Source organism: Lycorma delicatula, chromosome 5 (genome assembly GCF_047948215.1).
Source record: "Lycorma delicatula isolate Av1 chromosome 5, ASM4794821v1, whole genome shotgun sequence".
In the NCBI taxonomy this organism is placed as follows: domain Eukaryota; kingdom Metazoa; phylum Arthropoda; class Insecta; order Hemiptera; family Fulgoridae; genus Lycorma; species Lycorma delicatula.
Genome location: NC_134459.1, coordinates 56,894,857 through 56,922,102, shown reverse-complemented (window position 1 = coordinate 56,922,102; position 27,246 = coordinate 56,894,857). Strand labels below are relative to the sequence as shown.

Here is a 27,246-nt window from a genome sequence, read left to right as displayed (position 1 = left end):
TTTTAATATTACCGTTTATGTTATCTTATGTAACATTTAATATTGCCTTTAATATATTAAAATGTATTGTTTAAAAAAAAATTTCAATTTAGAATAAAGAGATGGCAGGAAAATTAGAATAAAAGGAGAAAAAAATGTTTAAATATTTTGAGAGATAGAAATTAAATAGTGCTAAACGGTAGACTGGTAGATAGTAAATTTTTTAATATCCATTTAAAACCCCACTATTATGTTATGGACACATATTTTCAATATATTAATATATTGGAAATTAATATGGCAAGTTTAACTTATCTAATTACTGTTTTGATGGATTACATTTCAAAATATTAAATTTTATTAACACAGTGGTAAAAACTTTAATGAATTATGTTTGGATTATGTTAAGTGGATTGCAGACAAATGATTCGAATTAACAATTGTATATTAACATGTTCATGATTTAATTTAATTTTTACTACACTGCTGAAAAATATATATAATTTAATATATATTCATGTCTACTGTATGATTCTTCAAATGATAGATTGAGACAAGACTACACTAGACGAGACAGACGGTTTATACAGTGCAGATGGAGCAGAGTGAATCGCCAGGAGCTGTGTATGGTATGGAGCCAAGTAAACTGTCAGGAGCTGAGTAAACCATCAGGAGCTGTGTGCAGTATGAAGCTGAGTTAACCCCCATAATTTAACACATCTTATGATAATATAATAAGATTGAACCCAACAAGCTTGGCGACTAGGCTGTATCGTATGGTTGCGTTACACACTAACAATTTATGAATAAAAACACATATTTAATAAAATACAAACAAATTATGTTGAAAAGGAAGGATAAACATTATGTTGAAAAAAAAGAAAGTGTTCCACGAAGAAACAAAGAAACTTTCATGACATGTTCTACTGGTGAAAATAATGGAAAAAATTCATTATAAACGAAGGTTTAGAAATGCTTTGTTTTTTGAGTAGCAGCTAGCGAAAGATTTTGCCTGGATTTCGGCTCTTCTAATAAAAAGAAGCCCTACTGTAATTTTAGGGACCCACATTAAGGAGTGAAGTTGGTGGTTTCTTATGTAATTTGAGCCGCTAAATACGAAAAAACAGGTGCCAGAACTGTAACTCGTTTTTAAGATATCTGATATATAACACAAAATTTGGTGTCAAAAAATATGTTTTTTTCTTCCTTGTAGTAAAGGAAGTAGTGATCACAAAATATTTCAGTTTTCAGATTTCAACAGAAATATCCATTTTGACCATCCCTAAATCCATTTTGACTAGTTTTGGTATGATGTCTGTATGTACATACCATAACACAAAAACGATTAGCCATAGGATGTTGAAATTTTGGATTTAGAACTGTTGTAATATTCAGTTGTGCATCTTCCCTTTTGATTGCAATCAACTGAACCAAAAGTGTCAAAAAAAGCCCAAAATCCCAAAAATTTGGATTTTTTATTTTTTCTTAACTGCAGTAATAAGCCCTCATTGTGAGCTTTTCAACAATATATCATATAAGTGGTACTTATTTTCATTGGTTCCAAGTTATAGCCAGATAAAATTTTAATTAATGAAATATTTGGATCTTACAAGGCAAGGTTACATCGGTTCAAATCAGACTTAATCTCCTTTTTATTTTTAACTTTTTTTTAATTCATTTTTTAACTTTTTTTTAATTCATTTTTTAACTTTTTTTTAATTTAAATGTATTGATTATTAATAATTATTAACCCGTTATTGTAAAAAAACTAAATTATTAGTGAAATAAAATTTTATATATTTTTAAAAATTTAATAGGCATTATTACATATGTCATATGTAACAGAGATTTGGTGAAACACCTGATTATTTAATATTAATTGAAAATTATAATTTAGAATCTTATTTTTGGATTTTCTAATTTAATTTCTGTTTCTATTTTATTTAATTATTCTGGAATTTCTGTTTAATTTTACATTAAAGTAAATTACAGAGTGACTGAAAAATAGACCCTCACAAGAACAACATATACACTGAGGCATACATGCCCAATCTTTAATAAAGTGAAAGAGATTCTTATCTTTTAGTTCATTACCCATCTGATATTGTCAGGCAATATTCTAAGTCGACGTTGATCATCAATTCATTTATTTGTTTTTTGTTGCCAATCATTTAACCGCCATTTGATATATAATTCTTCTAACCTTAATTTCGGTACACGTTCTCTAGTTTTCAAATTTTCTCTCTCTTTATATTCATCATCTTCTCTTAATCTTTTTATTCTTTCTTTGCAATATTCTCTTCCTATTTTTTTTTTTGGTTTGCAACATTTTCTTCTTTTTTATTTTTCTTTGGTTTTAACATTTTCTTCCTCTTTATATTTATCACCTTCTCTTAATTTTTTTATTCTTCTCTTGTCCTTAACATTTTCTTCCTCTTCATATTCATTTTCGTTTTGTTTTTTGGATATTCTTCATGTTATCTTTTTTTTTTCATTTTTGATTATTCACCAAATAGTCCATTAATAAAGACTGAATATTCTACATTGTTAGGTCGAAATTAACATTTGTAACCAGCACACAGGAGTTCACTAAACGGAATAGTTATTATTAACTTTTATTTATATGACACACCAGAAATCTGAAACTTTTGTTAATCAGCAACTCATGAGGATATGAACAATACTGATCTAGTAATATGAGTAATAATGGAACTTTTACTCTATCCTAATATTTCAGCAATTGTGTAACTGTCCACTTTATTAATGAATTGAAGGATTGTGTCTTACTTTCAAATGAAATAAGTTTAAATGAAGTGCAGCAAAAAATATGTATATGTAATTTAATAGGCATACAAGGAAGTCATGTGGTGTTAACATCAGATTTTTTTAGATTTGCAGTACAATAGCTTTGTTAAATGACTAATAAATATGGAAGATTTAGTAACAAAACTTATAGAGAATTTAATTCTGAGAAAATTAATGTAAATACAACAAATAAAAAGTAAATAAAAACAAAAAATAGGTTTTTTATTGAAGCAAAACAGATAAAGAATAGATAGAAAATCGTATTATTCTATAATTAATAAACATTCTTTTTAAAAAATAAGAACACTAATTACTGAAAATAATTTTAAATGAAATACAAAATTTATAAAACAATATTTTAGCTGTGTATATTCAATACTTACACAGGTAAAATGGAACAATTACTTAAAAAACTAAATTGAAATGTATATTACTTTAGAAATATTTAAAAAAGATTGAATTGTATAGGTTGGCAATACTAAAAGCTGGTCAGCAATGAAAATCGTGTACTTTGTTTGAATCTGTTGTAATAAATTATCATATCATAGTGTAAAAATTCAATTTGTTTTATAATGGAGGAATATGCCAATATAATTTTCGTTTATGGATTTAAAAACCAGCAAACATTTTGATTATAAAAAACCCAATATAGACAAAAAGGAATGAGAAATTAAATAAAAAATTGCATTTCTTAAAGTTAACTGAATTTTTTAAAATTATGACTTTAAATTGAATTGAAAAAGTAAATTATTTGAGAAATGTTTTATTTCATAAGTTGGCAGTGTTAAGAGCTGATCAATTATGTTTTTTTTTTATTGAATCTAAACATTTATACAAGCTTTCACAAGTGAATAAAATGCAACACATGTATATCACATTCTAAAAGTACCTTTTCAATATCACATTCTAAAGTACCTTTTCAATCTTCTAAAGAAAAATATGTGAGCATAATTCTTATTTATAATTATTGTAATGGAAACATGATAATACACATTATGCATCAAAAAATATTTCCTAGCAGAATGATTCCAAACTTTTCATATTCTTTGCCTTGCTTCAGGATTTCTGTGTTTACATACAACTGGTTAGTTTCTATTATATTGGGTAGTAGTAGATGTTATCTGGTGTAATCTTGGACATTTTTCTGGGGCCCCATTTTCTGTCCAGTGGCTACACAATAAATACATAGCCAAAATAAGTAAGTACATTGGCTGAAGTACTAATGGGTATAGCTTAATTCTTAATACCTTAAAAATAAGTAATAGCTCAATTGTAAGTATCAAGAATCTCGCACTATACTGCAAAGTTAAGTGTTCAATGTTTACATTCATTCACACTTCCCAAATGTTTAAGATAAACCTTTTGCTATTTGGAAAACATATACTTCAGAATTATTTCACAGGAACTTTTCAGGACTACTTTTGAGGCATTTAAACTTCAATTTGACAACAGACAGAAGAGGTATTTTGTAATTTACAAGAACCATATTAGCAAACTGAAAATATTTTAGGAAGAGTTTTAAAAAATTGTTTTATTTTAACATTATATTTTTTTATTTTTATGCATTTTTTTTAATATGCATTTCATCTGACCTGTTCTGTAACCATGTTATGAGTTTTAGTCTATGTAAAATAAACATAATAAATCTATTTGTATAATGTGAATATAATGCTAGATGTTAGTAAAGACAAATTTCTTTCAAAAATTTATTAACAACCTCAATAAATAAGATTGAAAGTATTTACTATATTGTTTTTTTTATATTTCTCAGAAACAGGAATACTTTTTTAAAACTATTTGCCTTAGAATACTGAAAATATACTAAAAAATATTTGAAAATACCATCTTTAAAATACTTACATAGGAAACAGCATATACTATGTAGTTTCAAAATAACTTACACAAAAAAAAAGGTGGGTTTAACTGACTGAGTTTTCTAAATAAATACATCTGTATAGTCCAGAAATACTTTTGAAAGAATATATTTCACACTATTAAAACATACAAAACAAGATTTAAAATGCTAATCTAAATAAATAAGATGTCAGAAAATTAACATGTAAAGAAATATGACTATCATTCTGACAGCCAAGAAGCAATAATTTTTTTCCCCAACTACCATAAAGATAAAAAATTCAGTGAACAAATGGCACAATATATCAGTCTAAATAAATAACATGTATGAATAATGAATTAATAATAAAGAAACAAAATTTTCTACTTTGTGAACATGGTTAATACAGTACCAGTAATCCAAAGATCATCAAACAGTGCATTTACTATTATTGAAAAACCAGTATCTGTTAAATTAATATTATTATCAAGTTTTATTCGATAAAGACCATTTGAACTGGCAGGATTTGGATGGCGGTATCTCAAAGACTCTTTCCAGCAATCGCCATATCTAGACAGTTTTTGTACCTGAAACAAAAAACTCAATTATTTACTAATAAATATAATATTTTATTTTATTATTCTATTAATCCTATTTATATAAGTGTTAATTTTATGAGACCAAGAGTGATTTTATCTATTATTTTGGATATAATGCAAGGGGTAGATTTGCTAGCAACAGGTAGATTTAAAAGTGATTAAAGGTCATATTGGGATGTTTAATTTATGAATTTTTGGTAGTCCAGTTAACTTAGGGCAATCAGTTTAGAAGGATATAATCTAAAACGGTATTTTAAATTATTATAATTAAAAATTGGTCTGAATTTTTTTATTAAACTTTTTGTTACTTTTATTAATTTGTTAGTTTGGTAATTAATTTCCTCAAATTTATTATCAAAAATGTATTGTTTCATTACGTAATTAAATTTTTCATGATAACTGGTGTATTTGTTTTATGATTTTACTGTTAAAAGATTGTCTCCAATTAATTTTTCTCTTAACTGGTAAATTATCTGTTTATTGATAAATGGTTTATTAGGAAAGTTTGTATTTGTATTTTGTTTTTATTTATAAATTGATATTTGTTAAGTTTAAAAATTTATTACTAATGTTATTATACAAATTTTCTCAAGAACGTATAAAGTTAGGTTTAAATTTATTTGAATAATAGGTTTTAATCTATTTATTTTTAACAAATTGCCTATTTAAAAATTCTGCATTATAATTAACTGTATTTTTATTTTTAATTTTAATTAAATTATAAATTTCAGTTTCATGAGTTTTTTTTAGTTACATTAATGTTTTTCTACATTAATTTCTTATACAATAAAAAATCTTATGTGGACACCACATGACTTCCTTGTATGCCTATTAAATTACAAATACACATTTTTTTTTTAAATAGAAAGAACATAAAATTAACTTCTGATTTTTTCATATTTTTTTAAATTGTTATTATTGAATTATTATTTATTGTAAATCTTTTTTTTACAATCAGAGGTTAATAATTATTAATAAATCAATATATGAGATATTATGTTTATTATTAAAATTTTAAAGATATTTTTTAGTTTGATCTACCAAATACTAGTTGAGTATCACATTTTAAGGCAAAAAACCACTAAAATTTCAGTGAAAGCAGGTGCTTTCTTTAATAATACTAGCAAAGTATCCACATGTAAATTTTTTAAGTACTGAGAAGATATAATAAAATATTCTTCAGCAGTCACAGCAGTATATGATTAAACATACTTTTCTGGGTTTAATGATTTGAAAACTTGACATATGTCTAATTTGTAATTTACATTAACTTTGAATTCCTAGTCAATATTATACAAATATTATAGTTTATATTACACATTTCATTGACCTCTATGGTAGCTTTTCTCCATTTTATCTGGAAGGCTCTGGATTTGAATACTATTAAAGCTTGGTATTTTGACACTATAAAAATTAATTTCTTATAGATTACAAAAAAAATTAACTATAACTGGTTATCAGACTGTTATTATTATTATTATGTGAATAAATAAATACAGAGCAACGTATCAAAAATTTTTAGTCTGCTCTGTTTCACTTTCTCCCTACAGGCAAATTTACCTTCCTAAAAGTTTTTCTTCAGTGGATGGTTGTGAGTGATTATATAAATAAGGAGATTATTAAAAAAAGAAAAATGGATTAAAAATAAATGAAAAATAACAATTATTACCATTAATAAAAATAAGTACCAATCTCTTCTTGTTTACTTTGATATGGCTTTCGGTGGAAATATGTTCTGATTCCATACATTCTTCCCACCTTTTATATAAATTAAGAATTACATACTGAGTATTATGGTTAACACCACAGCTAATTGTGTTTATCTTCTTCCATCTGTAAACATGAGATATTCATTATACCTGTTAGTAAAAACAGGTAATCTCATCTGTTAGGTTAAAAATTTGATTGGACAACACTTTATTAGAAAGCTGATTCTTCACAGCCAAGATATATCCGACCTAACTTTAATTTTTTGTGAATTTAAGTTCTTTAACTCACAGAGTTTTTCTGATTTCTAATATGTTTTATGTGTATCGTTATTAACTATTTTTGTTATTATTTATAAATAAAGATCAGCAGCAAATAATAAAACTACTCCCAACAAAGTTTAATTTTGGTTACATATGGAAATTCATTTACTAAATACGGTTTATAGTTACAGTTTATTGTATATGCCATGCTCTTAAACTTCCAGCATGATATTTCTTAAGATATTCCAAGAGTTGGGGAACAATCAAGTTATAAGGATGCATTATTTTTTATCCAATTGTTAAGGTACAAATGAAATTAAAAAAATTCATGAATGAACTTTGTTTTTGAAAGTAAAAACTTCCATTTTTTGTTTGCTAAAAATTAATGCAAAAAAAGGTTGTTATCCTTTTCAGCAGTAGCAACAGGACAGGTTGGTTTCACCTACACATGATTTCAAGATAACAGGGGAAGAATTTCCTGGAAGGAGATAAAACTAATATGCTTTTGGTCTAAAGAAATGCAAATATGTTCTTGTATAATTTATATGAAGGAAAAATACATAAAACATCTTTTTAAATATTATGGCGACCAAAGTGGCAAAAAATCAGCCTATATATTCTATAAGTGTAACTCTTTTATAAATTTACTTTTATATGAACAGGGTGTAAAATCTGAATGTAATTAATTATTAATAGAAAATTAAAATTAAACACCATACCTGAATCACTTGTGATATATGTAATGCCCCTTCAGCTGTAATACCACATGCAGAAATATCAACAGATTTGATGTTTGACAGATAACGTAATATTCTACATAACAATTCACAACCTTTATTGCCTAAACTGCAATGTGGAAATGCAATATGCTGAATATTTTTACTTTTTTCTAATCCCTAAAAATAGAAATAGATTAATACAAAATGATTAAATAAATCTTAAGAGTGCTTATTTTTAATAATCTGATTTCTTAATAACTACAATCTAATGAATACATTAATATTAATTTTAGTATTTAATAAGTAATATTTTATTGACTCTAAATATTACAATCTAATAGTAATATTATCTACACTTTCACCATATCACACCTTCAAGGTTGTCATACTGCCTTCTGCAAATGCGTGCTTAGATTTGGTTCAACTTGGTTACATGAATGAAATTTGATCCCAATTGTGTCTTTGTCTTCTGATTATTACAGTGTAAACATGCCTGCTCCACTAGCAGTTTGCATCAAGGAAGAACAATGAGCACTGATCCAATTTTCTGGCCAAAGGATGTGAAAGAGGCTGAAATTCATCAAAGAATTTTATCACAATAAGGGAACAATGTTTTTTCATGAATTGAGAAGTTTAAAAGTTGCAGAATGAGTATGACACATGAAGAGAGAGCAAGACGCCAGCCAACCTTCACCATGAACAATATTCAGCAAGCTCAAGAAATGGTTCTGAAGAATAATTGAGTTACCATGGTTGAAGTAGCGTCTACTTTGAATATCAGTTATGGTTATGTCTATCAAATCAACCACGGCTATGCGCAATGGTTACCAAGACAGCTTACTGCAGAACACAAGCTCAAAGGTATTGACTGCTCTTCCCACCATTCAAACCTTTAAGTTGAATTTTGAGGAACAGGAAAACCCTCCCTTCAGCCCAGACCTTGCTCCCTTCAACTTTCATGTTTGGGCTACTCAAGGATGCTTTGCAAGGTAATTGATTTTCCACAGTCTTAGATGTACAGGAAATGGTGCAGTGACAAGGGAAATGACTATGTAGAAAAATTATATACATTGAATCCCTACTTTAGAGTAAATAAATTGTATAATAAAAAGTGTAGATAATTTTTTACTTACCCTTGTATATAAAATTATAAGCTGAAATCTTTTTAAAAATCAATCATTAATGGATAGTGCACAATATAATACCTATAATAAATAAGTTATACATAATATATGTAAAAGTAAAATACTGGGTGTCCGAAAATAACTCCAGGGTTGCAAAAATTATTATAGTCTTAATTCTGGAGCACTCAGTAGTACTTTATGCATAATTTTAAAGCAACAACACTTAAGTTTTAGGTTTTAGTTTCACATTTTCCATCAGATAACAGCTGTGTTAGACTGTTGCACATGGCTTCAGTACCATGGCATCACCACAAGAGAAAGCACAGAGTGTATACTGGTCACAGAAATAAAATCAATGACTGTTGTACAAAGAAGTTATACAGGACTCAATTGTAAAATTTCTCCAAGTGTCAAAAGCATTCAAAAGTGGTGTGAACAGTTTTTGAAAAATGAAAGCATTTTGAAAGGACCTTACCAGGAAAGCCTAAGACAAGTGCCAAAGAAACAGATAAAGAATTCGATTGTCTTTCCAATGAAAACATTCAGTGTTAGTTGACAACAACATTCCTAAAAGCATGTCCATAATATTTAACTGAAACTTCATTACAATTCATGGGTTCAATTTGTAACAACTACGTGGGCTTCATTATTAACGATGAAAACTACCTCCAGCACATTTTATTTTCTGCTGAAGCAAAATTTTATATTCATTGAGTCATGAGTCAACATAATTGTCTAGTGTGGGGGCTCAGAAAATCCACAAAAATTGGTGGAATTCATCTGTAACTGTCTGAAAGTATATATGTCTGGTATGTTATCAAGCATAATTGAATTTTTAGGGCCTTTTATTTCATGGACATACTGTTACAGGCATAGTATGTGGAAATGTTAGAGAACTTTGTGTTTCCTAATTTTCATGCAGAAATTGTGTAAACTGTGCTCAATGACAGATTCCCACAGAGATAGACAGAGAAGCTCCCAACACATAGCCACCATAAAGTTCTGATTCAACACTGATCGATTCCATTTTTTGGGGCTACAATAAGTCATCATATACCATTTTCATCATCATATACCAGAAAAATCCAATCACTTGGCCACCTCTACCAAAGGATAACAGCAACCTTGAAAATAATTCCTGCAGATATGCTCCCAGAATGGAATGAGGTGGATAATCAGTTTCACATCTGCAGGACTGTAATGGTGCTCATATTAAGTTATATTAAAATGTAAAAAGTTTTAGACTTTGTAATTTCATGTAATAAAACACATAATTTGTAAATCTAAATGAAAAAAGTAAATTTAATTAAAAACTGCACAGTACTTTTTCAGGCACCTGGTATATGAACCATTATTATGTGTACTTCAAAAAACATAAATATGTAGAAAATAATATAATGCAAGCTAGATAGAAAAGGACTATAAAAATTAATTTTTCAATAAAAATAGTGACATTCAGAAATATAATATCTTGAGAATACTTAAAAAAGCAATATCCATTAAAATAATTTTATAAGAAACTGTTTAAAAAATTATCTAAGACCAAACACCAATTTTTACAAACACCGCAGAATATTTCAATTTACATACTAAGAAAATACAGTTACTGTAATAATTGTTGGAAGTTTGATAAAAATTTAAGGAACCATTTTTCAAGCATAATTATATTTTTGAGCATTTCTTTTCTTATTGAAAATAATATTTTGGACTATCAACCAACATCTTCAGTGAAGATTACTGTGCTGTTTCCATAATTACCAACAAATAACACAAGATCAAACAACAAAGCATAGACTGATAAATATAACTCAAGAGCATACAAATTAAAGGCAGTGCTGTACTAGACATAAAATAGGACAGGCTGGTTAACATTCATTTGCAGAAATGAAGAATACATAAGTACTACAATCAACAAAAGAATCAGCCTCTGCAAATCACCTCACAGAAACTGGATAAACACACAAATATATTAATCTCAGTATTAAAATTTTACACACACCACATAAAATTGATGAATTCTACATCCTCAAACAAAACAAAATTTTCTCTAAATTTGACAAAAGATCATATTAAACAATACATCAAGGATCTAATACAATAAGTTTCCTCAAAACTAGTCATAAAATTAAGGAATTATTATAATGAATGAAATGAATCTGTCTGGAATGTATTATTGGAAAGTTTTGAAACAAGTGTGGACATTACACAGTATTATTTATTAAATCCCAAGGTTTTTTCTTATTTATTAATGATACTGATCAATACTTATCTAGTGAACTGGTAATAAATGGTATTAAACAATTAAACTGTTAGCCTATGCTGACGACATTCTGCTACTGGTATTTGATATCATTTCACTTCAGTCAGTGATTAATGATTTATGATACTACTGCAATCTGCTGATTATGACGTTGAGTTGTTGAATCTGAATAAGTTTAAGTAATGGCTTTCCAAGTGCAGAGTTTGGAAGAGAAGAAAAATGAAGTTATGGGAATGAAGAAATAGAACTGAAAATAATTATAAATACTTTAAGTAGATTAATACTAAATTTGTATATAGAGAGATATTTTTTAGCAATGCTATCTAAAGCAAATTTATTTTAGATTTCTTCAGTGAATTGGTGCTTAATAAAAGTAATTTTGTTGTTGTTCGGTTTTAGATGTTTAACACAGCAATAGCTGCTACGGCTCAAAAATTTGAGGCTTTAATAATAGTACTACTTTGGAAGTGGTCAGTATTTCTTCTTAAAAAAATGTTTTTAGTTTGCTAGTAAACACACAAAATTATATATTTTACTTGGAGACCAATCTGTCACCAATATTCATCACTGTTTAAAGTCTTGTTTAAAATGCATCTAACATGCTGTTAGGTAAGATGATAAAACTGTATCCCTATATTTTAGCGAAAAAAAAGAAGTTTTTTGTTACTGTAAAGGAGCAAACTAGTATTTGAAACTAGTTTTCACTGAAAGTGGAAGAAATTTTTAAATCAATTTATAATTTGAAACAAAAAACATTTCTTGTTGTGTTTATGGGGCTTTGGCAATGACAAGAATGCATAGCGGATTAATATCATGCATTTAGAAAACTGTTCCTCTCTCTCTTTTTTTTCCTGTTTAGCCTCTGGTAACTACCGTTTAGATAATTCTTCAGAGGATGAATGAGGATGATATATATGAGTGTAAATGAAGTGTAGTCTTGTACATTCTCAGTTCGACCATTCCTGAGAAGTGTGGTTAATTGAAACCCAACCACCAAAGAACACTGGTATCCACGATCTAGTATTCAAACCCATGTAAAAATAACTGGCTTTACTAGGACTTGAACGCTGTAACTCTTGACTTTCCAAATCAGCTGATTTGGGAAGACGTGTTAACCACTAGACCAATCCGATGGGTAGAAAACTGTTCCTAGATTTAATAAACCTCACTGTTTTCTTTATTGGGAAAAATTAACTACTTAAGATATGTTTAAGGATTTATATTATTGAATAAAAATAGTGAACCAAATTTGAAAGAATGTAGTAAACTTAAATAACATTGACAAAATAAGCTCAACCCTTAAAAACAGATATTGTTATGCTACCATGTAAGATGGTGAAAATCCATCTTACAAGGGAAAATTCTGAAATGATTATTCAAACTTAAACAAGAAATTGAAATGGTCTTAAATGACCAGAATTCAGTACTGTAAAAAAATTTTATAAATAGTTTGGAGCTTCATAAATTGACTACTATCTGACATATTTTCAATCATGAATGGTTTAAATTATTAATGCAAAATCAAAGAACTCTTTTAGTCATATGTAGAAGCTTTTATTTACACAAAAAAAAAAAAAACACATGATTCCTGGTTAAACAAAGTTATAAAGGATTGTTTTGATACGTTGTCCCTTTCTTATAAATGATTTAGGACAATATGTTAACTGAAAAGGAAATTTTAGGCTCATCAAATTATACAAAATTATCTATTAAAATTAAAAGAAAACTTCATTCAATATTTCCCACAGGAGATATTTGTTTCGGAAATATATAGATAATAAATCGATTTCAATATTGATCAAATTACTTAATTCCATCAAAAGATGAAAATTTAGTTAGATTATCAATGGGACTAGAATTTGAATAAATTTTAAAGAAAACTAGAAGAATAATTTACCAAAATTTTGGTTACAAATTGAAGGAAACAATCAGACCCTGAGTGAAAAAAATAAAATTAATAATTACATTTGCAATAACTTACTTGCTGAATCTGGATTTTCAACAATAATAATTTCAAAAATAAGTTCAGATATTGACATGATTTAAGTTCAAAATTGAGAACAGCATCAGCTAATTCTATCGAAGATTAATAAAATAATTAACAACGTAGAAATTACAGTCAAACTAGCAGTTGTATTTATTCAAACAATACATACTCCATTCTGCTAGATTTTTAAAAATGCCATATTATGAACATTTTGGTCACAGTAACAGTGCAAATATGTTTAGTCAGACAGCAAAAAAAAAAAAGTTGAAAAATGCTGTTCTAGAAAATGTATCATAGTTTGAACCACTGAGGTGGTTCACAGTCACAATGAAAATATGATATGAATAAATTTTCATTAATAATATAAAATATAAGCAGAAATATTTAAATAAGCAGCAGTAAACTTACTCCAAACAAAACTTTAAGGTTTGCAATAGAGAAAGGTATAGCCTCCAAATAGAGATCTGTTAGTACCTTGGAATTCAACAAACATTGTTGAATCGCTGTAATAAGACTATTCAATATTTTCCTCTTATATAATGCTGGATCTTTTGTAAATCCTACAAACAATTAATATTCAATTTACAATATATTTATACATAATTAATTATAGAAAATTGTAATTTTGAACAACAAAAATTTTGTTGACTTCTCCCTGTAGAATTACAGGCCTTATGTTTTCCAAAAATTAAAGAAAGGGCTAGAGGACTGTTACATTCTCATGTAATTGTAAAACCCTTTTTAGGTACTTATCCTAAAATAAATAAGGAAAGCTTTTTCAATAAGATGTAACTAACTGCAAGCCATACAAGCTTCAAAGCAATTTTACAGAATTCATTTTCTTATTATTTTTTTTCCTGATATGGGAACAAGAACAAGTGCGAGCCAGGTCACCTGACTTTTCAGAAATTTAATTTTCTGAAAAGTATTTTCAAGTTTATTATTTGAAAACTTAACTACTCAGTGCACCAATATTCCACAAAATTCAGGTTTGAAACATTGAACTAGAAATTAATTCATCACAAAGAGTGATGAATGTCCTAATTATTTACCAAGTGTCTAATGAAATAGTCATCAGAAGGACCTTACTTTTATGAAATGCAATTTTGCTAACATAATTATAATGTCATCATAAATAAAATTTGTTTACATATTAAAAAAAGATATATCTGAAAGAATTTACAGCTCATTACATTTTAAATTCACCAATTCATTGGATCACCTGTATTACACAATAAAAATAATAAAAAAGTAAATAATGGTTTTATAACTTTTATTAAAAAAAAATAATAATAGTTTCATTTTAGTATAAATAATTTGCATAGAGATAAAGTAATATATTCAAGCTAACTTCACTTTTTACAAAGATTTTTAGATCCTTAGATATTAACTGAACATAAAAACAATTTTTGCGAGGGGACCTTCTACCCCACCTCACCCATAATGCTATGGTTCTTCTATTGTTTTTCTTAGCTTAGCTTTCAAACAGTTTACATTATGATATCTTGAGGTAAAGTTTTTGTTATTTTTCCTTGTAGTTTTTCTTGATGGACTAATATTTACTCTCTTTTCTTAATTTGCTTGACTTTATTCTAGCATTTTTCTTATAGAGTATTTCTAGTGTTTCTTTACACTTTAATCTTTTACTGTGTTCGTCTTAGGAATCTTCCTTGATTCAAAAAATTCACTTGATTGTTATCAATCAACTAATAGACAAGCCTATTTATTGATAAGCTTTGTTATATTGAGTTTCTTTAAGCTTTAATGCCAAAGCAAACTTTGTTATGTCCTTTTACCAAAAATTACAATAGAAGTGATTTATAAATATTGACAGTTGCTAAATTTCAATAATTAATCACTGTTAAAGAAGAACTTTAGTTTTCTTTGTTAATTTTTTAATTTAATCTTTATATAACATCTAGCTATTTTTTTACTGACTTGTGTTGTATGTGTTTCATCATGTGACCCTGTACAATATGACCATTTAACTTACCATACAAGCATATTTACATTCATTTATTTTGTTAACCACAGCAATTTGTTAAGACTCACCAATATCAGAAAAAAAATGAATATATTTATTTATTTTTGTTTTATTAACTATTTTACTTAACTTTTTATACACTAAACATTTTCAATTTTTTCTTAGGAAATTTTATTTAACCTAATTCAGCAATTGTATTTGTTTCTGTTCTATGCTAATATTTAACTTCAATATATTACTAAATAAAAATCCTCACTTATTTCTTTTACTCAATTTTACCTATAGTTTTTACTCTTGACCATTACTGTCAGTAAAGAAACCAAACTATATTAGAAAAAGAATGCATTAATTTACGTTAATTTGACTATCTTCATCAAAGTATTTCGGTGCACAGTTAAAATACAGCATTTGTCTGTTGGTAAGCTTGCTGGAATACTGTCTGTGCAACAGAAAATCTTCTTTAATCTCAGAATTTTAAGACATCAATTTTGTAGTATAAAGTAGAGTTCAAAAGTAAAGTCTGATGAGTTATAAACAGCATCAGGCAACACTTATTGGTTTGCAAATGTGCAGTAGCTTTAAGTGGTCTGTTGGGCATGTAACCGCCATATTGCCGTCGGTTCGTTGTTTGCCTCTACAATACAGTATTTTAAGATGAGTGTATGTTGAGATGATTAGATTTCTAATAATTGCAAGAGGACATAATGCTGCTAATATTCACTGTTAATTGTGTTAAACTTAATTGGCCTACCTGAGTGAACAATAAGGTAGATGATTGTGTCATGAGTTTAAGGAAGGTCATACAAATTTTCATGATGAAAGAAAAATGGCAGGCTTAGTGTTGGGATTGACGATCTCATCGAATGTGTGAATGCAAAAGTGAGAGATCATTGCTTTATGATTAGCAATCTTTCTCTAGAATTTCCAGAAGTTTCAAAGACAACATTGTTGAGAACCATGACTGACACTCTTGGCGTCATAAACTGTGCATGATGGGTGCTGAAAATTTTGACAATTGCTCATAAAGATCACAGAATGAAATCTGCATGTGCTTTTCTCAACCACTTTAACTACAAAGAGACAACTTTTTTTTTCCATATCATCACTGGTGATTTATATGTATGCCAATACATATCAGTTTAAGTGGATAGTTTAGGTGTACACCTAATCTGAAAAATTCAAACAAGTCCAATCTCAAAGGAAACACATGGCACCTGTATTCTGGAACCAGAAGGGTGTAGTTTTGATTGATTTCATGGAACCTGGAACATCCATCATATCACAAGTATTGCGAAACACATTCTAAATTGCATCGTGGCATTCAAATCTAACAACAGGGAATGCTGAGATCAGAAATTGCTCTTTTGCATGATAACACACATCCACACATGGCTGCATGCACAAATGAATGGGAGATTTTTTATTATTCCCTTTACAGTCCTGATTTCACACCTAGTGTCTACCATATTTTCCTACACCTCAAAAACTGGCTTGAATCTCAATGACTTGAGAAAAATGAAGAGGTGAAAAACTGTGTGAAAGTGGCTACAATCCCAGATGGCAGAATTTTATGCAGTTTGTTTAAAGAAGCTTGTTTCACTATATCAAAAGTATTATGAACAAAATGGTGATTGTGTGGAAAAATAAAGTAAATATATATGTAAATATTTGAAACCATTAATAGATTTTTAATTTTTTCAACTGTTTTCATCCTATTACCGATTGGCCCTTTCTTCTGAACCATATCTTGTATACAGTTTCAAAAATTCATTTGTAAAAAACAGCAAAAGAAGAACAGATGAAGCACCTATAAATTACTGTCTCATATCTCTTTTTTTTCACAGCCTCTCTATTAAATAAAATATTTTGTAGTACTGAGCTCATAATGAACAACAAAAATATGAAGACAACAGAACTTGATTTTGGAGCGATTTGTAATAGTACTTTATATTGGAAATGATGATTTTGGAGTTTTTTTACAAGTCGCACATTTTACACCAGCAGTTAAAAATAATCTTAAAAAGGTTTCGATCATTATTTCTTCTCAACAGGCAAAAATGTGTTTATAATTTTTCGGTAGCAGCTGAGGTGCAAATTTTACCATATTGTAATATGTGTATAATTTTTCAGTTAAGTAACAAATTTTTACAAATTCCCACTTCTGACATTTCACAGATAGTTGCCAAACAATTTTACCTGATAATTACATGCACTTTTCTAATGCTATTATTGACAGTTGACGTGCCGAGAGTTTTTGTTCCAGATTATTAATCTGTCAAGTTACAAAAAATTAAACCACTCATAACATTGTTTAAATTTATACATTAGTTGCCATAATCTTATACTGGAATATTTTTAAAGTTTCATTGAAAATATACAAACACAAATTAAAATGTTAAAAAGTACATACATGATCCACACATTTCAATAAAAATATATTCCATATACCAGACAGATACTAACAGTGGCAAACATATAAAAAAACTAAATCATTTTTCTTGGCTAGGTAAACACAAAAAACTTATTATGCAAATGTGTTAAAGAATTAAATTTTGTAAAACCTTTCTTTTTGATTCCAAAAGAAATATTACAAGATTTTTTTGTTGTTATATCAGTTTGGGTCAGGAGGAGGCAATTTATCCACAATGCTTCAGTTTACTATGAAATTAAGAAGTGGCTTTCTTGGAAATACAAGTAAGTCATCAATTTATCATATAACTTCTTTTTTTTTAGCATAAATTTTCATTTTATTTTGAATATATAATGCATTAAAATAAATAAAACTGTTTTAAACCGTAATATATATAACGTAAGCTACCCTCTGAAAAAAGCCCTTTTAAAAATTCAAAACATCTACAACTTTAGTTATTTTTCATTTATATAATCATTAAATATAAAAAAAGAAGAAATCTCTCTATACTGTTTACTCTGTAGTACACATCAGAAAATACAAAGATGCTTGTCTTTGAAGAACTGAATCTTATTAACAACTTTGTTAATAACATAATGCTGCTGAATAAGAAAGAATTGTTTTGGATTTGTGAATATATGACTCAGGAAGGGTTTAAAACTGCTAGGGATCTCAGCCATTTGTTAGAAAAGAGTAACAACTTCATGTAAATGTAATTCTTACCATTATTTCTTAATGAAGTTATGAAATATTGAAATTGCATTACCAGGAAAAGAGTTGAAAAACAGGATACATATCATATCTAATTATTCATTATTCCCCATTCATGTAAATTATCCATTATTCTTCATGTAAATTGAAACTGACAACAAAAATTCATAAAAAAATAAGCTTTAATTCAATATGAAACTCAATTTTATTTCATCACGTGATTCAACACTAAATCTTCAACACAAGGTTTTCTTTCATAACATAAAAAATAAATACGAGAATTTCATAATGACAAATACAAAATGCTAAATGAGGGTCAATAGTAAAAAACAAGTCAATTCCATTTTAATGTAATAATGTACTACATTATAAGATTATAACAATCATAATACTATTTCTGTTCGTATGATTAAAGGAGCTAAGTTAATAATTAAACCTCTTTAAAATATTATACAGAACAATAATCTATAATGAAACAGCACATTTTAAATGTTAACTGTTTTTCTGAGGATGCAACTTAATAGCTAAAATATTCTATTACTTAATAGAGTCATCATGGATACTTACTATTTATGAGATGCGGTAAGTACTCTCATAAACAGAAACGATAGAGCATCAGTTCAAACAGAAAATTGTAACACACTTATAAAAACAAAAGCATTATTTTTGCCTCATTTCATAAACTTCCACTTGAATTTTTAAAAGATGAGAATATTTTACCCTGCGATGGGAGCAATATATTACTCACCAATGCTTTTTGGACTAGCTATCTAAATGTATGCTGCAAAAAAGATATTCATAGACCTACACATTCTTAGAACCGAGCATCAACCTGGAATATCTGACTGCATCATAATTCAAATTATTTAGTTGAAGAATAACCTCAGATTTAACAAAGCTTAGTGTAAACTGATAACACACAAACAAGCAAAAGACAATGAGAGACTTTAAGGTTCCCATTAAATAAGGCTGTAGGTGATGTAACTACTTAAGTATCATACAACTAAATCAGTTATAGTGATTTTTGTTTTGTTTTATTACACTGCATTGAACAGTCTGTAAACCAATTTAAAATTTAGAAATTTTAATCTTTTGGTACCAAGCCAACTAGTCCTCCTACAAAGGTATAAATTGGTCTGCAACAACCAAATTATATCATTAACAGATGGATTCAACTTACAAATAAATTAATCATAACTTAAGTCTGAATTAAGAAAATGCTGCATTACAGACAGGTCTGAAAATAGCTAATATATGACATTCAACCAATCAGCGGTATATATTTAAAGTATTATATTATTATATTCTAAGTTGAATATATTAGTAATAAGGTTTTGCTTCATAATTTTTGTCATTACCGATCAGTATAAAAACCTACTTTCTCAATTAAAATTTCTAAAAAGAACTTGGTAAAGGAGAGGAAAGGCCAATTAAAAAATATATTTTATTGTTACTGAAGTTGTCTAACATAGTTTTTATCAGTGTATCATACACTACCAACAAAATATTCCAGAATAGAAATTTCTCTGAACTGTAATGGCTTCACCCAAACCCACTTTACATCAACAGATTCATTTATAGACGACATCTACCTACCTGGATGACTTAAATTTCGGTTATATATTTTTATTATTTTCAATGAATGATCATTTTCAATTGCTTTTATAATTGGTAACCAATCTTCCATTCTTATTCTATCACCATAAAATTCTAATACCTGATCCTGTTGGACTCTTACTTTAGGCACTGTATTGTTAACTTCACAAAGATATTTGTAATGCTTTGAAAAATTATGTTGATTTTCAATACGTTCTCTGGCAGATGGTAACATACTATAATAACCTGCAAAAGTTTTAACAAAAATTAATATTTATCTGAAATTATTAAATAAATCAGAGATAATATTATGGTATAAGAAACAGTCAGACAACACACTGTAACAGGAAGGGCCTAGTTAAATACAAATTTGATTCCCTTACTTTTGAAAATTATTAGGGAAAGCATACTCATGAGAAAATAAACAGATAATTCTAAAAATTAATAATTAAGGCAGGAAGTGAGACTTTAGATATAAAGAAAACTTGGCTGAAAACCCTGGACAACTAGAAATACATTAAAATTGTTGGATGCAATCATAAGAATAAAAACACTAAAAATGATGAAGGCGGAAAATTGTTCTAACATACACAAAATTAAATTAGTAGAAAATCTAAAGTAGCAAAGGAAGACCTGTTGAATGAGAGATGTGCAGAAAAGAAAACTATTATAGGAAACATAAATTTATCATGTTTTTTATAAAATATGATAAAAATTTGGGGTAATGAAGCTAAAATTGTAACAACATAAGCTGTCTATAGTAACACCCAAAGAATAATAAGAATAGAGAATAAGGAAAGTAATTTCCATAGTGAAAGAAAGATGCAGTCTCTATTACTTTTTAATTTTGTACGTGGAAGAAACAACTATAAGATTGACAGCTTCCATAGTGCAAGTAGTAGTGTCTCAGCCTTTCCCGGGTTTCCCGAACCCGGAGATCCCGAGTTCGAATCCCAGTCAGGCATGGCATTTTCATACGCTACAATTCAATCAACTAATCCTCTGAAGCAATACCTAACAGAGTTCCCAGAGGTTAAAAAAAACTATAAGAGTAGAATACAATAACAGTTCAGGGGTTCAGGAACAAAAAATCAAAATGTTAAGATTTCCTGGCAATAATACAAGGTGTTTTTTTTAATGTGATAAACAATAAAAAAAAACTTTCCTCTATTAACATTATGTGATGGAAGAATTAGTATAAAGTAAGAAAAACTGTGAAAATGTGTTGCTATAATCATAAAATTCAACCAGTAGTTATAATAGCATTAAAATTAAATGCAGAGAATATGAGTAAATGAAGATTACATTCTCTTACCAGAGCTACAGGACTGTTTACTACTTCTGTTCGAGTATGATTTTAATGAATTGTTTTCAGCATTAAATTTTAAATTAGAAACCATTTTCGTCTGATTACTCCTCTTTTCAAAATTCGGTGATTTCTTTTCCAATCTTTCTTCATTAAAATCTCTTCTTATGTCATAATCATTACTGTTTCTTCTATTTTTAATCATTTTTTACATACTGTAAAAAAGTAATCAAAAATGTCACACATTAGCACTTACAACAAAAAGGTTATTTCTGTTCTGAAAAAAGTTTCTTCAAATAATTTATGATAATTAATTTATCTTTTAAATTTTTATTTTTAATTTATTTTTCCTAGTAAATCCATCTATGTATGTACACTCAGTACCATTAAACAAAGTAAAACCAAAGAAGTTAAACGAACAAAGGTAAACAACAAAGTTAAAGAATTACATGATCTATTATTGGTAAATGTCTTTCGTTTCTCCAAGGAATTTCTTTATTAAAAAGCACATTAAATTAAAATAAAACCACATCATGGTTTGGAAATTGATAGTTTAATGGATTTTATTTTTTTGGTGATAAATGTCTGTAATAGATACGGTAAGTATTTTTTTATATTTACAACAGATGGATATTTTTATTAATGGAATTATTTTTTTTAAAATGATTTTGTCAATGTATGCAATTACTGTAGTATTATTAACCAAAATTGCCATCTATTCTTTGACAATTGTATACCTTCTGGTGAGTCACAAACAGTGTATAAATAAAAGTAAATAATTAAAGGAAAATGAATAATTATACCTTCCAATAAGTTTTTATTACTTCCTAGAGAAAAATATGTACTTATAGTTTTCTTATTTATGGTCATAAATATAAAAGTTACAGTGAAACTTAACAGTAACTATTTATCTACTGTAATGTGAATAAAACTGAAGAAGCCACCAGAGTAAGTAAGCACATCCAAAATCAATAGAACTGAAACTAGTTCAAATCAAACAACTTTGTTAACTATAAAATTAAATTTACTTGTACGTATGAAATAATGAAGCAATATTTAAGTTTTAATCTTTCTCTATTTAGTTAGCTTAAGATTAGGGTCTTAATGTATTAAATATTAATGTATCATTTTCTTTAAAGAATAAAAGTTTTCATAAAAATAAAGCCATTACAAATGACTAAGAGCCCAGAAACTGATTATCTCTGCAGTTAACACTTTTTTGTGGGTATATTGAGAAAAAGTAATAGTAAATTACATAAAAGATTTAATGTGCAAATAAAAAAAAACTGTTTACAAAGTTGCTCACAGTAATTTACCAGTCGAGTGACATCTTCAAATGATGTACCAAATTACTAATAAATAATACAACAAAAGACTAAAATTCATGATTGGCATACAGGTATGGCTAACATAGCGTGTAAAATACACTAGTACTGTTAACTGTTATAACCAATGGGTACTCAAGAGAAGTAATATACTTATTGGCATTACACATCTTGGTTAAAATAATTAGATTCAATGAAACGGCAATGCAATTGAAACTGGGCTTGATTAAGCTTACGAAAGTGAGCTTAATTAAGGCATACAAAATCAATAAACAAAACGTTACCTGCGATATTTTTAAAGTTCAGAAACAATAAAATTATTCACGCACTTAGCCATTCACTACAAAACACAATTCTAACGTAATCAATATTTTAAATTCAAAAGGTATTATTACGAACGAGGTGAACATTTCGAAACGGCTAGAAATAGCACGCATCCGCTGATATTATGTTGTTTTCATAAAACGAAATCCATAACAGAAACAGTTCCACACAATTATACATTGAAGTAAATCCACTCCATTTACAAAAAAATGTACATATAAAATACAAACAAAACGAATCAACAATTGCCGTATTAGATGGTCTCTTTCAAAATATAAAACAATTGAGTTAACCGTCGTCCTTCTGCTCTACAAACAGGTGTCTGTCGCAGCTGATGCACTCATACTATATAGTGGCGTCACTTGTTTTTAACAGCTGTTTTTCGAAGTCGAAGATTCTGAGGTTCAAATCCTAGTAAATCTTAAGTTATTTTTATATGAATTTGAATGCTGGACAATGGATACCAGCGTACTTTTGTGGTTGATGTTCAATTAACCACATAAGGAACGGTCTGCCTGAGTTTGTATAAGACTACATCTTAATTTATTTATTTATTAACGGCATACGCCAATTCAAAAAAATATATATTACTTACAAGTCCAAGATGGATTATAAAAGAAAAACATAACAGTTACTTATTTAGAAGACCAGATACAATAAATAATAACAGGATGATCATGAGCTCAATCCAACAATATAAAAAGTACCGGTAACAAAATAACAGTAATAAAATGGTAACAAGTATAGGCCTATAACATGATGTAATGACTATAAGGTTATAACAGTAATATAATCTTAACAGTGTTATAAATAACAAGAATAATTTCTGCAACTCAAAACAATAAAAGGAAGACATGTGATAATCGGTGACCCGAATGCAACAATAATAAGATAAACAAACACACAACAAAACATGGATGAAATACAGTCGGTAACAACAATAAATTAGCTGTAAATAAACAAATTCACAATGAAAATAGGGCATAGTAATACACTGCAAAGATTTAAATATTTTTTCAAGTGATAACCGCTATTATGAAAGAAGTCATGGAGCGGAAAGACCAAGTTGCCGACTGTAAAGTTGCGGAACAGTACTATGCAGCTCGTAACTAGTGGAACACACACGATGGCTGAACAGTTGTGATGAACAAGTCCGGCATGTAATTCTGATATCAAGCAGTTCAGGACACTCCACCTCACCGATCCGAACTTTACATAGAAACATAATAAAATGCAACCATCGCCTTCTTAGCAATGGCTCCAACCCCAAAATCTGCCCCACAGCACCCAGTGGCACAGTCCAGTATTCAAAGCCAAGCTCAACAACACGCAAAAATCTGTCTTCAATCCTCCGGGGACGCCGTATGTGTCCAAGCCGTTGAGGTGAACAAACAACACTACATAACTGTTCTGACAAGCGCAATATAAACTATCCTCATAGCCTTCACACTCAGACCCCTCTTGGACATTCTAATGAGATGAAAAGTGACACAATGCACTTGCCACAATTAATCCTCACAATTCAGTGCACACCATTCATCTCTGTTAGTGAGACAATGCTGGAGCTGGTGTCAATTATCCACAGAAGAGATAGAAGTGTAGATCTTAATGTCATCAGCAAACAACAGGCACCCAACATTGATGCAGTCCACAATATCATTCAAAAAGATGGTAAATAAGAAGGGACCCTTGTGGAACTCCAGATGTCACAACAAAAGCTCATGAAGAAGTACCAAGAAATTTAACAATGAGTGTCCGGTTAGCAAGATAGGAGTGAAACCACCAAAGAAAACTGCCATAAGCGTTTAACTTAGCAAGATGTCTATGACTGACTATATCAAATGCCTTAGAGTAGTTGATGTAAACATTATCAACCGCTTACCTTCTCTGAAAGAGGAATAATATTCATAAGGAATGAATGAGGTTTGCAGTGCTAGATCTACTACAAGTAAAACCATGCTGCTCCTGCTTAATGATACCACACAGTGGAGACCCATATAATCAAACAGACCCAAAATTTTTACCCAAGGCTAGCCGGGTAACAATCAGTTGGTAGTTCTATACTTCAGCAACATCTGTAATTTTTTGAATAAGAACTGCATAACTGGTCTTCAGTCTATCTGAGAAGACTCCAAGTTCTAAAAGTCTATTAAAAATTACTGTAAGTTAAGAACCGGGTGGTATTTCATCAGGTCCCACACTCTTATATAGATCAAGGGAGAACAGTTTACTCTCAACATCAGTCTCATCCAGCACACACCCAGAGATTAAAAGAAGTTTCAAACAGGTAATGAGGAGTAGGAGCATCGTCTTGAGCATATACAGAGGAGAGATGATCAGCAAGGGAAGACTCAAAGCTACTGCCAAGGTAGTAAGTTTCTGCAAAACTTGAGGAATCTTTTATGTCATTAAAGAAGTTCCAAAAAGATATGATATTCAGAGGGATAATGCTATTAATATGGGAGATGTACTCAGTATAAATAAGAGCTAAGATCCTTGCACACTGATTGCAGCCAACAAAATTCAAAGTAATCATTAGAATCAAAAAAAGTTTTAAACCTTTTATGGACATCTTTCTTTCTCACTACCAAATGCCTAAGTTCAGCAGAGAACCACAAGGAAATCAAGGTTATGGGTTTTCTTCATAGGAATATACTTAAGTACAGTGCTATGCAAAATGTCCATTAAGTTATTGAAATATGCCAAAACATTGGGTATATGGAACACAAAAGGACCAAGGTAAAATGCAGTGTGCTAATCTCATTTATATGTCATATATCATCCTCATCTCAATGGGCGAGAGAGCTGCTTATTGTTCACTTGTTGAACAGATTGCAATGTACACGTTAGGAGTAAATACTAAGTATGCTTTTAAATAATTTTTGAAATTCCATCAATTCACCCTTGGTAATCATAACTTTGTACTGGTAGACGTATCTTAGTATAAACTTGGTATTTTGTTAACTTTAATGTCAAATTATTGTACTGACTATTGTAATAACATTTAGTGAAATTTCAGGTGTTTAATTTATTCAAGTTTTGTATCACAAATCTTGGATGTTAATACTTGAGTCAAGTATTTACCTCAAGAAATACCAATATTTAAAAATAAATTTGTTAGAAAAGTCTTACTATAAAAATAGTGCAGATTTTTTAGAAAATTATTTTATTATGGTTTGAAGTTTTTGGTTGACAAATATTTAAATCTAAAATACAAAATAAAACCTTTCTCTAAAACCAAAGCTCTCCACATTTCTCCAAAAATATCTTCTGTATTACAGCTAATCTAATTACTAAAAGTATATTATTTTGATGAAATAAATAATTTTGGGCTAGGATTAAAACAGACGCGGTATTCATGACCTTTATTAAAGTGCTGAAGTAACTTCATTTTTTCCCTGTTTAGCCTACGGTAATTACCCTTCATATAATACTTAAGAGGATGATGTATGAGTGTAAAAGTCTTGTACAGTCTCAGTTTGACCATTCCTGGTTGGGTTTGAAACCCAACCACCAACAAAGAACACCGGTCTCCACGATCTACTATTGAAATCCGTGTAAAAATAACTGACTACTGGGACTTGAACGCTGCAACCCTCGCCTTCCAAATCAGACGCGTTCACCATTAAACCAACCCGGTGGATTATTAGTAATGTAACTGATCCAAGTGTTAAGCGACCACAGCCAATGGACAGAAACGAATTTTATTTAGCAGAATGAAAAGTTTAGTTTTTTACTCGGATAATCTCAAAATGCGAAGCTCTATTAAAAACTGGAAATAGAGTAATTTAATTTGTATAAAAGGTAGAACAATTAGTATATTCCGTTACTTTTTTATTACTATTATGTTGGTAGCATTGAATACAAAAATTATTTTCGTTTGGGAGAAATAATCGTTATGTGTTCTTCAGCACGCATTGCTGCTAGGCTATCTTGCTGTTGTACGCATTTATTGCTCTTATAATCATTTCTATAGATATTGTAATTTATAAAACTGCTAGTTATTTTTTTTTAATGTAAACACTGTATCGTCATGGTACGTTTCTCTATCGCATATTTTTTTCTACAAATCTGCTGTTAAAACCAGTGATAAAAACAGTTTTTAAATATTGGCATATTGCGGTACGAACGTACCATAACGATACAATTTTACATTAAAACAAATATGTATGGCGATGCTGCCGGCCTCCGTGGTAGCGCCTCGGCCTTTCATCCGGAGGACCGGGTTCGAATCCCGGTCAAGTATGTTTTTCCACAAACACTACAAATCACTCATCTCATCCTCTGAAGCAATACCTAACGGTGGTCCCGGA

At 28.9% G+C, this 27,246-nt stretch overlaps 1 protein-coding gene across 5 annotated transcripts in view; it reads right to left on the bottom strand.

Annotated features, from left to right (window-relative positions):
* The window catches only part of LOC142324974 (centrosomal protein of 78 kDa-like), a 37,895-nt gene extending 14,621 nt beyond the window's left edge, over positions 1-23,274 (bottom strand). For 2 of the 5 annotated variants that reach the window (XM_075366167.1, XM_075366170.1), the window contains exons 1-6: positions 22,894-23,274; positions 21,294-21,499; positions 19,979-20,224; positions 13,686-13,837; positions 7,907-8,083; positions 5,031-5,205 (exon numbers count right to left, since the gene is read on the bottom strand). In XM_075366167.1, coding sequence (XP_075222282.1) covers positions 5,031-5,205; positions 7,907-8,083; positions 13,686-13,837; positions 19,979-20,224; positions 21,294-21,489 — 946 coding nt within the window. In that variant the 5' untranslated portion in view covers positions 21,490-21,499; positions 22,894-23,274. The remainder of the gene's footprint in view (positions 1-5,030; positions 5,206-7,906; positions 8,084-13,685; positions 13,838-19,978; positions 20,225-21,293; positions 21,500-22,893) is intronic. The other 3 variants (XM_075366166.1, XM_075366171.1, XM_075366168.1) reach the window with 3 other exon arrangements.
* Between the last annotated feature and the right edge of the window lie 3,972 nt (positions 23,275-27,246).